The sequence below is a fragment of the Pecten maximus genome, chromosome 14 (assembly GCF_902652985.1).
Source record: "Pecten maximus chromosome 14, xPecMax1.1, whole genome shotgun sequence".
Taxonomy (NCBI): Eukaryota; Metazoa; Mollusca; class Bivalvia; order Pectinida; family Pectinidae; genus Pecten; species Pecten maximus.
This window is the reverse complement of record NC_047028.1, coordinates 829,367-846,210: the sequence shown is the minus strand read 5'-3', so window position 1 is coordinate 846,210 and position 16,844 is coordinate 829,367. Positions and strand designations below refer to the sequence as shown.

The 16,844-nt window shown below is 33.7% G+C and overlaps 1 protein-coding gene across 3 annotated transcripts in view; it reads right to left on the bottom strand.

The window, feature by feature from the left end:
* LOC117342671 overlaps positions 1-16,405 on the bottom strand; it is a 47,792-nt gene extending 31,387 nt beyond the window's left edge. For all 3 annotated transcript variants that reach the window (XM_033904871.1, XM_033904872.1, XM_033904870.1), the window contains exons 1-5: positions 16,175-16,405; positions 3,169-3,311; positions 2,922-3,073; positions 2,280-2,416; positions 591-662 (exon numbers count right to left, since the gene is read on the bottom strand). In XM_033904871.1, the coding sequence (XP_033760762.1) occupies positions 591-662; positions 2,280-2,416; positions 2,922-3,073; positions 3,169-3,311; positions 16,175-16,382 (712 nt within the window). In that variant the 5' untranslated portion in view covers positions 16,383-16,405. The remainder of the gene's footprint in view (positions 1-590; positions 663-2,279; positions 2,417-2,921; positions 3,074-3,168; positions 3,312-16,174) is intronic.
* Positions 16,406-16,844: the final 439 nt, after the last annotated feature.

Below are 16,844 nucleotides of genomic sequence, written 5' to 3'. Positions count from 1 at the left end.
CACTGCATCTTTGTAAGCTTATGTCTGCAGGATACGAATAACTTGAAATGTTAATATAGAACAAGGAAGTAACTCAAACAGCATGGACAATAAAATAAAGTCAAATGTTTGAGGCAATCCGCCCCTTAAAACGTTATACATGTCTTAAGGTATCCAATCAATTCAGTCTTTAAATCTGCTTTATCAATATACCTAAAAACATTGACAACCCAAATCTACAAAGATATATAATATTTAAGACATTATCCTTTAAATATAAAATACTATGCTACAACACCATTTAGCTGTACAATATACACCTTTAAAACTGACGTAACGATCACGTGATGTGGTCCAAATTACATCTATATGAGCTATTGAGGTAATGAAAGACTGTTGCGCCAAATGAGAATACATGTAGGTATACAGTATAATCTTTGACTTCGACTCATTAATTCAGTATTCATGGTCATGTAAATCAGACTGACCACATTTCTACTGTTATCTCGATATATTTGTGAATATGAAATGATTGAACTCAGTTTAAAATAATAATACTATATAATTAATAAATATGGACTTTGGAACATTAGTGAAAATGAATATCGTACCGAAAACAAGTCGAATTCTCATCATATCAGCCTCTTCAAAAGTAGTGCCTGTGCCTGTATTAGTTAGACTATCTGAAAAAAAAATAGTAGAAAACCATCAATGGATTGTGTGCTCTTAACTCATTTATCAAAACACTTTGATAAAAAAACAACGAAAATTAGATTTGTGCGACATTATAATTCCCTTCTGTTAATTAATCTGATCATCTAAGGTCATAACATACGTTACCGTCTACGTCACATCTAAGGTCATAACATACGTTACTCTACACGTCACATCTAAGGTCATAACATACGTTACTGTCCACGTCACATCTAAGGTCATAACATACGTTATCCTACACGTCACATCTAAGGTCATAACATACGTTACTCTACACGTCACATCTAAGGTCATAACATACGTTACTCTACACCTCACATCTAAGGTCATACCATACGTTACTGTACACGTCACATCTAAGGTCATAACATACGTTACTGTACACGTCACATCTAAGGTCATAACATACGTTACTCTACACGTCACATCTAAGGTCATAACATACGTTACTGTACACGTCACATCTAAGGTCATAACATACGTTACATTACACGTCACATCTAAGGTCATAACATACGTTACCCTGCACGTCACATCTAAAGTCATAACATACGTTACTCTACACGTCACATCTAAGGTCATAACATACGTTACTTTACACGTCACATCTAATGTCATAACATACGTTACTGTACACGTCACATCTAAGGTCATAACATACGTTACTCTACGTCACATCTAAGGTCATAACATACGTTACTCTACACGTCACATCTAAGGTCATAACATACGTTACCCTACACGTCACATCTAAGGTCATAACATACGTTACTCTACACGTCACATCTAAGGTCATAACATACGTTACTCTACACGTAACATCTAAGGTCATAACATACATTACCCTACACGTCACATCTAAGGTCATAACATACGTTACTGTACACGTCACATCTAAGGTCATAACATACGTTACTCTACACGTCACATCTAAGGTCATAACATACGTTACTCTACACGTCACATCTAAGGTCATAACATACGTTACTCTACACGTCACATCTAAGGTCATAACATACGTTACTGTATACGTCACATCTAAGGTCATAACATACGTTACTGTCTACGTCACATCTAAGGTCATAACATACGTTACCGTCTACGTCACATCTAAGGTCATAACATACGTTACCGTCTACGTCACATCTAAGGTCATAACATACGTTACTCTACACGTTACATCTAAGGTCATAACATACATTACCCTACATGTCACATCTAAGGTCATAACATACGTTACTCTACACGTCAAATCTAAGGTCATAATATACGTTACTCTACACGTCACATCTAAGGTCATAACATACGTTACTCTACACGTCACATCTAAGGTCATAACATACGTTACTCTACACGTCACATCTAAGGTCCTAACATACGTTACTGTACACGTCACATCTAAGGTCATAACATACGTTACTCTACACGTCACATCTAAGGTCATAACATACGTTACTCTAAACGTCACATCTAAGGTCATAACATACGTTACTCTACACGTCACATTTAAGGTCATAACATACGTCACTTCGTGATAAAGATATAGTAAACCTTGTAAAACCCTCCGTGATAAAGATATAGTAAACCTTGTAAAACACTCCGTGATAAAGCATTTCTGCTGTAGAAAAATCTGGGCCTAGTGACGTCATCTCGTTTGTTGTAGACGGCCGCACGGATATTGTTATCAGTGTCGTCGTACAAGAGGAAGTCAAAGTCCTGTTCCCTGTACAAATTAACATAACAAAGTTAAAATTCTCCTGCATTGTGTCAAATCACGTAAACTTAAAAAAAAAAAAAATAGCGAGAAAGGTCACGGAATTCACAATATGGTTTTGCTTTATATCGAGAAATATTTTTTGCAACATAATATTGCAAAAATAGGTTACTAAACCTAATTAATTATATTATTGAATCGAGCATTCAATTACTACTTCAAATATACAGAAACAAAAGCAACACTTTTAAAACATTTTTTGAATAAAATCTACCATGGGAATAGTAATTGACTTATCGTATTAATGTGTGTACAGGTTGACGGATTGACTTATCGTATTAATGTGTGTACAGGTTGACGGATAACATATTTTGACATGTAAACATATCTGTTTGATAATTACCCACACCTAAAGTAAGATTGCCATACAATGTACGTAGCCGGTATCCACGGTAACAGTGTCATATATATACCTACCTGGTATCCATGGTGACATTGTAATAGGTGTTCTTACCCCGTGTCCAGACTAACATTGCCAAGGAAGTCACGAGGGAAATAGTGAGATGGTTTTTCCTTCATCCAGGACCTTAAATTTGTTGATTCTGAGGAAGGATCAATTCTCAATTCATACTTCCAAGCACCAGCATTGTAAAAGAAAATCCAAACCTGTTGATATAATTAGATCTATAATAACTTACATCTGTAAACTACTATAATTTATTGAAAAGCTGTAACAACATTAACCATTTCTAATGTCTTACCTGGTGGGGACAAACAGGTGCACGTTTGATGTCGACGTCCTTACTACGAAACATCCCTGACCCGGAAATGCTACACTCGACCCCATTCATGTTGTACAGGTCAAACATGCTCACACGGCTGCCCCTAGGCACGTGCATTTCCGCTTGAAATGAAGAAGACGATATTTTGCAATACAAGAAATATCTTTAAAAAAGATAAACGGCATAGTTTCAATGCTAGTGGTTATAATGTAAAACTGCTGATGAGATAAATTAACGAACTAATGCGTTTCAGCACGGACAACAAAATTATATCAGTTTGAATCTTTTTTGGTGATAATACATCATGTAAGACTGCATGTGAATCAGAAACATAATTTTATTAATGTGTCATTTGAAAAGATACATCCACTTGTTCATCTTGCATTCAATCTTAACTTTGTTTCGTTTTTAACGGCATGGTTTCGTTTTTAACTTCATATCTGCATTTTGTATTGACCGCTACATTGACCAATCAAATACTTCATCTTGACCAGTAACGCCACCTGTCGCGTCCTATCTGGGGCCAAAAGAATATTATACGGCTATGCCGAAAAACAACTCTATTTTATAGGACGATAAACAGGACGAGTTTCATAATAAATGTTTGGTAGATTATTATTGGCCGCGGGATTCAATTGGTAACGTTATTTGTCATAAAATATTGCTTTATCATAACTAACAATAACGGAGTCTGTACGCCAATATACAGACTCAGTCTTCCCGTCTTAACTGGCTTGATTCAGCATCTCCTTTGATTTCCATCAGGAAACGTATAAAAAGTAGAAGCACATTATTACAGCTGTTTTTATATTGAGTAATGCGTTAACAAAAATTGATATATATCGATATTCTCCAGGGTAAATACATCAGTCGGTCAAGTCAAACAGGTGCGGACTGAATCCTGCATAGACTTCCACATCATTGGAGATGTATCGCCTTCATAATGTGTATTTATTGATTCCGGAACGATATAACATAAATGCACGAATCTTGAATCAACACCGTGGAATACATGCTCTAAAGTTTAATTAAGACTTTACATTCAAAGACGTGATCTAACGATCAGACATTTCAGCGTGTGGAACGAGAAAAGATTCGAGAGCATATTATTATCTTCAACCAAAAACCCTATAACAATTATCTCAGTATCATTTTATCATCACCTTACTATCACGTAACTATCATATTACAGACACGTTACTATCACCTTACTATGACGTAACTATCATATAACAGACACGTTACTATCACCTTACTATCGTCTGACTATCACCTTGATATCACCTGACTATCACCTGACTATCACCTGACTATCACCTGACTATCATCTTACTATCACCTTACTATCATCTGACTATCACCTGACTATCATCTTACTATCACCTTACTATCATCTGACTATCACCTTGATATCACCTGATTATCACCTGACTATCACCTGACTATCACCTTACTATCACCTTACTATCACCTTGATATCACCTGATTATCACCTGACTATCACCTTACTATCACCTTACTATCACCTTACTATCACCTTACTATCTCCTTACTATCTCCTTACTATCACCTTACTATCACCTGACTATCTCCTTACTATCACCTTACTATCACCTTACTATCACCTGACTATCTCCTTACTATCACGTGACTATCATCTTACTATCACCTTACTATCACCTGACTATCTCCTTACTATCACCTTACTATCACCTGACTATCACATGACTATCATCTCACTATCATCTTACTATCACCTGACTATCACCTGACTATCACCTTGTTATCACCTTAATACCACCTTAATATCACCTTAATATCACCTGACTATCATCTTACTATCACTTGACTATCATCTTACTATCATCTTACTATCAACTTACTATCACCTTACTATCACCTTACTATCACCTTACTATCAACTTACTATCACCTTACTATCACCTGACTATCACCTGACTATCATCTTACTATCACCTGACTATCACCTTACTATCACCTGACTATCACCTTACTATCACCTTACTATAATCTTACTATCACCTTACTATCACCTTACTATCACCTTACTATCAACTTACTATCACCTTATTATCACCTGACTATCACCTGACTATCATCTTACTATCACCTGACTATCACCTTACTATCACCTTACTATAATCTTACTATCACCTTACTATCACATTACTATCACCTTACTATCACCTGACTATCATCTTACCATCACCTTACTATCACCTGAATATCACCTGACTATCACCTTACTATCACCTTACTATCACCTGACTATCACCTGACTATCACCTTACTATCACCTGAATATCACCTTACTATCACCTGAATATCACCTGACTATCATCTTACTATCACCTGACTATCATCTTACTATCACCTGAATATCACCTTACTATCACCTGAATATCACCTGACTATCATCTTACTATCACCTGACTATCATCTTACTATCATCTGACTATCATCTTACTATCACCTGAATATCACCTGACTATCACCTGACTATCACATGACTGTCATCTCACTATCATCTTACTGTCACTTGACTATCACCTTACTATCACCTGACTATCACCTTACTATCATCTTACTATCACCTGACTATCATCTTACTATCACCTGAATATCACCTTACTATCACCTGACTATCATCTTACTATCACCTGACTATCATCTTACTATCACCTGACTATCATCTTACTATCACCTTACTATCACCTTACTATCACCTTACTATCACCTGACTATCACCTGACTATCACCTGACTATCATCTTACTATCATCTTACTATCACCTTACTATCACCTTACTATCACCTGAATATCACCTTACTATCATCTGACTATCACCTGAATATCACCTTACTATCACCTTACTATCACCTGACTATCACCTGACTATCATCTTACTATCACCTTACTATCACATGACTATCATCTTACTATCAACTTTTTTTTTTTTTTTTTTTATTGCACTCAGAAATGATCTGATTGTCAGCTCTATTATATGGGTACAAAACGACATACAAATAATATATGTAATATTTTTGTGATATTGTTAATTTATTCAATAATGTTTTATTTAACATTATCATATAAAGACAGCAAGATAATAGAGAGTGGAGATAAATGAATCTGGAGGGGGAGATAGACTCTGGAGGGGGAGAGAGACGTAGGGGAGGAGGAGAGAGAAAAAAAACGAGAGGCAGAGAGCTAAGGAGGTAGAGATTGAGAGACGAGCGAAAGAATGTGTGTTGAGTTGAATAGAGGAGAGAGAGTGTCTTGTGACAAATACAAATATATGTCAGAAATGGAAATAATTTGAATATATGATACATGGTAAGGATAGGAGAATAACTTAAAATATAAGGAGTAGGAAATATTCAAGGTAGATAGCTAAAGAGAAATATATAACCTTTCTTCCAGAACATTCTTTCAAAACTCTTTGTTCTTTCATTCTTTTTATTTGTTTATGCATGTAAGTCACGCTCAATCTTACTCCGAACTCATCTTTGCAATATCACATACAAACGATTGAAAAAGGTATGTTAGGATTAAAAGTTCAAAGGACCTAAATATCTGAATATTTTATTTGTATAATTTTCTTGTGTTGTTATATGTTTTTGAGATAATAATTATTCCATGTCGCATTTGTTCATATCTGCTGAAGTAGGTTTTTTCATATCATCATCGTGCAAGTTTTATCCTTATTTTTTTTGATTATTTCATTCTCCATGTTTCACTTCTTATATTAATATAAATATTTGATGTCTATTCTATTATATCAAGAGTTCAGCTTCCGTGTTGGTCATTTCAACTCTTACCACTTTCACTGACTGTCGATACAACAGAACAGACGATACATTAGATATATCTATATTTTTCACACGTTTTCAATAATAGTTAGACATACACATAACTTCAATAATGAATAATATGCATTACAACTGTCATTATTATCAATAGAATAAGCTCACATTGTAATCAATATAAATAATTGATCGATCCATTATTATTTTAATTATTTTCAGCTTTCGTGATGGTCAGACAAAGGAACAAATCAATATTTATTATATGTTTTCTATCAAATAGTTAATCATCTTATATTTTCCATAGATGCAACCCAACTCATATTTCAAAACTAAACATGGGTTTACGAATTTCCTTTTTTGATCGCTCAAATGAAATGTTTTAAAAATTGTAAAGCCAACCATGCATAAAATTATGTTAATTTCCGTGTACATTTTTTGCCCAATTTTGTAACCAAGTAGGATATATTGTAGTTTCCTTAAATTTACATTGAAGCCATGTTTCATAAAAATAACGATTAGCTTATTCCAAAATATTTCAAAATATTGGCATTCAATAAAATAATGATTGTAAGTTTCTGTTACACCGCAGACATTACACAAATTGTTCTCTTCCATTCTCCATTTGTGGAGCTGGTACTTACTAGGAATAATGCAGTGTAACAATTTCCACTTAAAATTTTTGTGTTTGTTTTCCTTCAATTTTCTGAATGTGAAATAGATAAAATCTTCAAATATTTGTGTTTCTTTTATGTCAAATTGCTTTCGCCAATATTCAAAATTGTGCGTAGGTACGACCTTTTTCTGCAATGCTTTTTGATATAATATTGTATTATTTAGATCGTCTAACTCCAAATAAGTCTTTGTTTTTTTGTCGTAAAGTGCTAATTTATCAGCACATTTAACCCATGTTTCGTCGACTCTTCTGTTTTTAATATACTTTTCCATCTATTTGGTATAGCTTTTTTTAGTTTAGCTACTTCACTTATCCAATTTCGCTTGTCTGATAATTTGTTGTATATAATATGTTCATCTAAATCGCCATGATTATTTATTACATCTGCTATTCTTATTATGTTTTGCTTTATCCAGTGCTTATTTATTAGTGCTTTACCTTTAAATTGTATATGTCTATTTCCCCATAATACTTCATTTCTGATGTCAGCGAAATTTTGGCACTCTTTTTTTAATACCTCCACCCAGTTTTATCCAGGAGCTCAAAACTTGAATATAAAAATCAGGTACATTGCTTTTTAAATTCGGGATATTTTCAATATTTTTCATGTTCATTTTGAATAATAGCCAGTTATTTCCAAAATTGTCAAAAACTGTTCTTGGAATTATTTTCCAGTTTGCTTCAGTAGCATCTGTTAGCCTCTTCACCCATCTTATTCTGATGCTATCAATGCGTGATTCCAAGTCCCTCAACTTTAACCCTTCCTGTTCGTAATTTCCAATTATCATTTTTCTTTTAACTTTGTTCTTTTTACCATCCCAAAGAAAGTCACCTGACTATCACCTTACTATCACATTACTATCACATTACTATCACCTTACTATCACATTACTATCACCTGACTATCACCTGACTATCACATTACTATCACCTGGTTACATGTATCACCTTACTAGCATATTACTATCACATTACTATCACCTTACTATCACATTACATCAACTTACTATCAACTTACTAGCACCTCACTATCACTTTACTATCACCTTAATATCAACTTACTATCACATTACTATCAACTTACTGTCACTTGACTATCACCTGACTATCACCTTATTATCACCTTAATATCACCTTACTATCACATTACTAGCACCTGACTATCACCTTACTGTCACCTTACTATCACCTTACTATCACCTTACTATCATCTGACTATCACCTGACAATCACCTTACTATCACCTTACTATCACCTTACTATCATCTGACTATCACCTGACTATCATCTTACTATCACCTTACTATCACCTTACTATGACTTTACTATTTCCTGGCTATCACCTGACTTTCACCTGACAATCACATGACTATCACCTTACTATCACTTTACTATCACCTCATTATCACCTTACTATAACCTGGCTATAACCTTACTATCACATTACTATCACCTGGCTATCACCTGGCTATCACTTTACTTTCAACTTACTATCATCTTACTATCATCTTACTACCACATTACCATCACCTGACTGTCATCTGTTTTGGCATATCATATTGTAGATTGCTGAAATTGATTGAATCGTGTGACTTACTATCTGACGGACGTAAATCTTATGGAAACCTCGTGATAACGAAATCGGTCTGTTTCAACAAGAAATTGTGCCCATATTTTATTATTTTATTATTTGTATGTGAACGACTTTAAAACCATTTTGATACCAATAGTAATACGCATTACGAGTTCCAAGACCTAAGTGTATATGTTTTGCTTTACACTGACGATATGGTGTTATTTCCAGAGACTGTTCAGGGATTACAGGACCTACTCAATCATTTAGAAAGATATTTTGAAAAATAAAAATTGTAAATACTGGAAAAAAGACATTTATTTTATCAGATATATTCCTAAAAAATACAGAGTTGTAGAACTGGAAAAGGAATGTCTGCTCAATTAAATCAATATACAATTGTAACTAAATTTAACAAACGATGTTTTCAAATAAAATAAGCTGTTATATATACCACAGTGTCTACAAAACAGTTGTTATACCACAGTGTCTACAAAACAGTTGTTATATATACCGCAGTGTCTACAAAACAGTTGTTATATATACCACAGTGTCTACAAAACAGTTGTTATATATACCACAGTGTCTACAAAACAGCTGTTATATATACCACAGTGTCTACAAAATAGTTGTTACATATACCACAGTGTCTACAAAACAGTTGTTATATATACCACAGTGTCTACAAAACAGTTGTTATATATACCACAGTGTCTACAAAACAGTTGTTATATATACCACAGTGTCTACAAAACAGTTGTTATATATACCACAGTGTCTACAAAACAGCTGTTATATATACCACAGTGTCTACAAAACAGTTGTTATATATACCACAGTGTCTACAAAACAGTTGTTATATATACCACAGTGTCTACATAACAGCTGTTATATATACCACAGTGACTACAAAACAGTTGTTATACCACAGTGTCTACAATACAGTTGTGATACCATAGTGTCTACAATACAGTTGTTATACCACAGTGTCTACAAAACAGTTGTTATATATACCACAGTGTCTACAAAACAGTTGTTATATATACCACAGTGTCTACAAAACAGTTGTTATATATACCACAGTGTCTACAAAACAGTTGTTATATATACCACAGTGTCTACCAAACAGCTGTTATATATACCACAGTGTCTACAAAACAGTTGTTATATATACCACAGTGTCTACAAAACAGCTGTTATACCACAGTGTCTACAAAACAGTTGTTATATATACCACAGTGTCTACAAAACAGCTGTTATACCACAGTGTCTACAAAACAGTTGTTATATATACCACAGTGTCTACAAAACAGTTGTTATATATACCACAGTGTCTACAAAACAGTTGTTATATATACCACAGTGTCTACAAAACAGCTGTTATATATACCACAGTATCTACAAAACAGTTGTTATATATACCACAGTGTCTACAAAACAGTTGTTATACAACAGTGTCTACAAAACAGTTGTTATATATACCACAGTGTCTACAAAACAGTTGTTATATATACCACAGTGTCTACAAAACAGTTGTTATATATACCACAGTGTCTACAAAACAGTTGTTATATATACCACAGTGTCTACAAAATAGTTGTTATATATACCACAGTGTCTACAAAACAGCTGTTATATATACCACAGTGTCTACAAAACAGTTGTTATATATACCACAGTGTCTACAAAACAGTTGTTATATCTACCACAGTGTCTACAAAACAGTTGTTATATATACCACAGTGTATACAAAACAGTTGTTATATATACCACAGTGTCTACAAAACAGTTTTTATATATACCACAGTGTCTACAAAACAGTTTTTATATATACCACAGTGTCTACAAAACAGTTGTTATATATACCACAGTGTCTACAAAACAGCTGTTATATATACCACAGTGTCTACAAAACAGTTGTTATATATACCACAGTGTCTACAAAACAGTTGTTATATCTACCACAGTGTCTACAAAACAGTTGTTATATATACCACAGTGTATACAAAACAGTTGTTATATATACCACAGTGTCTACAAAACAGTTTTTATATATACCACAGTGTCTACAAAACAGTTTTTATATATACCACAGTGTCTACAAAACAGTTGTTATATATACCACAGTGTCTACAAAACAACTGTTATATATACCACAGTGTCTGTCTACAAAACAGTTGTTATATATACCACAGTGTCTACAAAAGAGTTATTATATATACCACAGTGTCTACAAAACAGTTGTTATACCACAGTGTCTACAAAACAGTTGTTATATATACCACAGTGTCTACAAAACAGTTGTTATATATACCACAGTGTCTACAAAACAGTTGTTATATATAACACAGTGTCTGTCTACAAAACAGTTGTTATATATACCACAGTGTCTACAAAACAGTTGTTATATATATCACAGTGTCTACAAAACAGTTGTTATATATACCACAGTGTCTACAAAACAGTTGTTATATATACCACGGTGTCTACAAAACAGTTATTATATATACCACAGTGTCTACAAAACATTTGCTATATATACCACAGTGTCTACAAAACAGTTGTTATATATACCACAGTGTCTACAAAACAGTTGTTATATATACCACAGTGTCTACAAAACAGTTGTTATATATACCACAGTGTCTACAAAACAGTTGTTATATATACCACAGTGTCTACAAAACAGTTGTTATATATACCACAGTGTCTACAAAACAGTTGTTATATATACCACAGTGTCTACAAAACAGTTGTTATATATACCACAGTGTCTACAAAACAGTTGTTATATATACCACAGTGTCTACAAAACAACTGTTGTTATATATACCACAGTGTCTACAAAACAGTTGTTATATATACCACAGTGTCTACAAAACAGTTGTTATATATACCACAGTGTCTACAAAACAGTTGTTATATATACCACAGTGTCTACAAAACAGTTGTTATATATACCACAGTGTCTACAAAACAGTTATTTAATATACCACAGTGTCTACAAAACAGTTGTTATATATACCACAGTGTCTACAAAACAGTTGTTATATATACCACAGTGTCTACAAAACAGTTGTTATATATACCACAGTGTCTACAAAACAGTTGTTATATATACCACAGTGTCTACAAAACAGTTGTTATATATACCACAGTGTCTACAAAACAGTTGTTATATATACCACAGTGTCTACAAAACAGTTTATACATATACCACAGTGTCTACAAAACAGTTGTTATATATACCACAGTGTCTACAAAACAGTTTATACACATACCTCAGTGTCTACAAAACAGTTGTTATATATACCACAGTGTCTAAAAAACAGTTTATACATATACCACAGTGTCTACAAAACAGTTGTTATATATACCACAGTGTCTACAAAACAGTTTATACATTTACCACAGTGTCTACAAAACAGTTGTTATATATACCATAGTGTCTACAAAACAGTTGTTATATATACCACAGTGTCTACAGAACAGTTGTTATATATACCACAGTGTCTACAAAACAGTTGTTATATATACCACAGTGTCTACAAAACAGTTGATACATATACCACAGTGTCTACAAAACAGTTGTTATATATACCACAGTGTCTACAAAACAGTTGTTATATATACCACAGTGTCTACAAAACAGTTGTTATATATACCACAGTGTCTACAAAACAGTTGTTATATATACCACAGTGTCTACAAAACAGTTGTTATATATACCACAGTGTCTACAAAACAGTTGTTATATATACCACAGTGTCTACAAAACAGTTGTTATATATACCACAGTGTCTACAAAACAGTTGTTATATATACCACAGTGTCTACAAAACAGTTGTTATATATACCACAGTGTCTACAAAACAGTTGTTATATATACCACAGTGTCTACAAAACAGTTGTTATATATACCACAGTGTCTACAAAACAGTTGTTATATATACCACAGTGTCTACAAAACAGTTGTTATATATACCACAGTGTCTACAAAACAGTTGTTATATATACCACAGTGTCTACAAAACAGTTGTTATATATACCACAGTGTCTACAAAACAGTTGTTATATATACCACAGTGTCTACAAAACAGTTGTTATATATACCACAGTGTCTACAAAACAGCTGTTATATATACCACAGTATCTACAAATCAGTTGTTATATATACCACAGTGTCTACAAAACAGTTGTTATATATACCACAGTGTCTACAAAACAGCTGTTATATATACCACAGTATCTACAAAATAGTTGTTAGATATACCACAGTGTCTACAAAACAGCTGTTATATATACCACAGTGTCTACAAAACAGTTGTTATATATACCACAGTGTCTACAAAACAGTTGTTACATATACCACAGTGTCTACAAAACAGTTGTTATATATATCACAGTGTCTACAAAACAGTTGTTATATATACCACAGTGTCTACAAAATAGTTGTTATACCACAGTGTGTACAAAACAGTTGTTATATATACCACAGTGTCTACAAAACAGTTGTTATATATACCACAGTGTCTACAAAACAGTTGTTATATATACCACAGTGTCTACAAAAAAGCTGTTATATATATACCACAGTGTCTACAAAACAGTTGTTATATATACCACAGTGTCTACAAAACAGTTGTTATATATACCACAGTGTCTACAAAACAGTTGTTATATATACCACAGTGTCTACAAAACAGTTGTTATATATACCACAGTGTCTACAAAACAGTTGTTATATATACCACAGTGTCTACCAAACAGCTGTTATATATACCACAGTGTCTACAAAACAGTTGTTATATATACCACAGTGTCTACAAAACAGCTGTTATACCACAGTGTCTACAAAACAGTTGTTATATATACCACAGTGTCTACAAAACAGTTGTTATATATACCACAGTGTCTACAAAACAGTTGTTATATATACCACAGTGTCTACAAAACAGCTGTTATATATACCACAGTATCTACAAAACAGTTGTTATATATACCACAGTGTATACAAAACAGTTGTTATATATACCACAGTGTCTACAAAACAGTTGTTATACCACAGTGTCTACAAAACAGTTGTTATATATACCACAGTGTCTACAAAACAGTTGTTATATATACCACAGTGTCTACAATACAGTTGTTATATATACCACAGTGTCTACAAAACAGTTGTTATATATACCACAGTGTCTACAAAACAGTTGTTATATATACCACAGTGCCTACAAAACAGTTGTTATATATACCACAGTGTCTACAAAACAGTTGTTATATATACCACAGTGTCTACAAAACAGCTGTTATATATACCACAGTGTCTACAAAACAGTTGTTATATATACCACAGTGTCTACAAAACAGTTGTTATATATACCACAGTGTCTACAAAACAGTTGTTATATATACCACAGTGTCTACAAAACAGTTGTTACATCTACCACAGTGTCTACAAAACAGTTGTTATACATACCACAGTGTCTACAAAACAGTTGTTATATATACCACAGTGTCTACAAAACAGTTGTTATATATACCACAGTGTCTACAAAACAGATGTTATATATACCACAGTGTCTACAAAACAGTTGTTATATATACCACAGTGTCTACAAAACAGTTGTTATATATACCACAGTGTCTACAAAACAGCTGTTATATATACCACAGTGTCTACAAAACTGTTGTTACATATACCACAGTGTCTACAAAACAGTTGTTATATATACCACAGTGTCTACAAAACAGATGTTATATATACCACAGTGTCTACAAAACAGTTGTTATATATACCACAGTGTCTACAAAACAGTTGTTATATATACCACAGTGTCTACAAAACAGCTGTTATATATACCACAGTGTCTACAAAACAGATGTTATATATACCACAGTGTCTACAAAACAGTTGTTATATATACCACAGTGTCTACAAAACAGTTGTTATATATACCACAGTGTCTACAAAACAGTTGTTAAATATACCACAGTGTCTACAAAACAGCTGTTATACCACAGTGTCTACAAAACAGTTGTTATATATACAACAGTGTCTACAAAACAGTTGTTATATATACCACAGTGTCTACAAAACAGATGTTATATATACCACAGTGTCTACAAAACAGTTGTTATACCACAGTGTCTACAAAACAGTTGTTATATATACCACAGTGTCTACAAAACAGCTGTTATACCACAGTGTCTACAAAACAGTTGTTATATATACCGGAGTGTCTACAAAACAGCTGTTATATATACCACAGTGTCTACAAAACAGTTGTTATATATACCACAGTGTCTACAAAACAGCTGTTATATATACCACAGTGTCTACAAAACAGTTGTTATATATACCACAGTGTCTACAAAACAGTTGTTATACCACAGTGTCTACAAAACAGTTGTTATATATACCGGAGTGTCTACAAAACAGCTGTTATATATACCACAGTGTCTACAAAACAGTTGTTATATATACCACAGTGTCTACAAAACAGCTGTTATATATACCACAGTGTCTACAAAACAGTTGTTATATATACCACAGTGTCTACAAAACAGTTGTTATATATACCACAGTGTCTACAAAACAGTTGTTATATATACCACAGTGTCTACAAAACAGTTGTTATATATACCACAGTGTCTATAAAACAGCTGTTAGATATACCAGTGTCAGCACTATATTTGCATGAAATGCATGCTTGTCGCAACGTCATCTCAAAACCAATTTTGATATCTGATAAATTTAGAGCAACATAATTGAGTATAAATTGATGATTTATTTGAAAACAATCTATTGATGCAGTTGACGATGTTTGTTGAAGCACGTATTTGATAGCCCGGGGTTTGTTTTACTAATATTAATTTCCTGTCCGAAATGAAATCTATAATAATTACCTTTGATAGACGCTGAAGAACAACCAGGTATCATTACTGTAAGGACAATCACCGCAGTACTTAACACCGATATCACGGGAAAAGAAATCCATGTGCCCAATCTAGTGACTCCCGGGACAGTAATCCACTTGTCCATCCGTGTAACCCCCGGGACAGTAATCCTCGTGTCCATGCTAGTGTTTCCGGGGCTGGTACTCCATGCGTCCATGCTACTGTCCTGCTCCGTGTAATACCGAGGCTATATAACCAGTACCAATAGTAATTGATTAGGAGTTCTCAATTACGCTCTTCGGGTATTCTCCACTGGCTACTCGTATAGAACATTAAAACCTGTACAGTTGAACGTCCTAACACATCCTCCTCTTTAATATACAGTAACCTGTAGACTTGGACGTCCTAACGACACCTCCTCTTTAATATACAGTAACCTGTAGACTTGGACCTCCTAACGACACCTCCTCCTCTTTAATATACAGTAACCTGTAGACTTGGACGTCCTAACGACACCTCCTCTTTAATATACAATAACCTGTAGACTTGGACGTCCTAACGACACCTCCTCCTCTTTAATATACAGTAACCTGTAGACTTGGACGTCCTAACGACACCTCCTCCTCTTTAATATACAGTAACCTGTAGACTTGGACGTCCTAACGACACCTCATCTTTA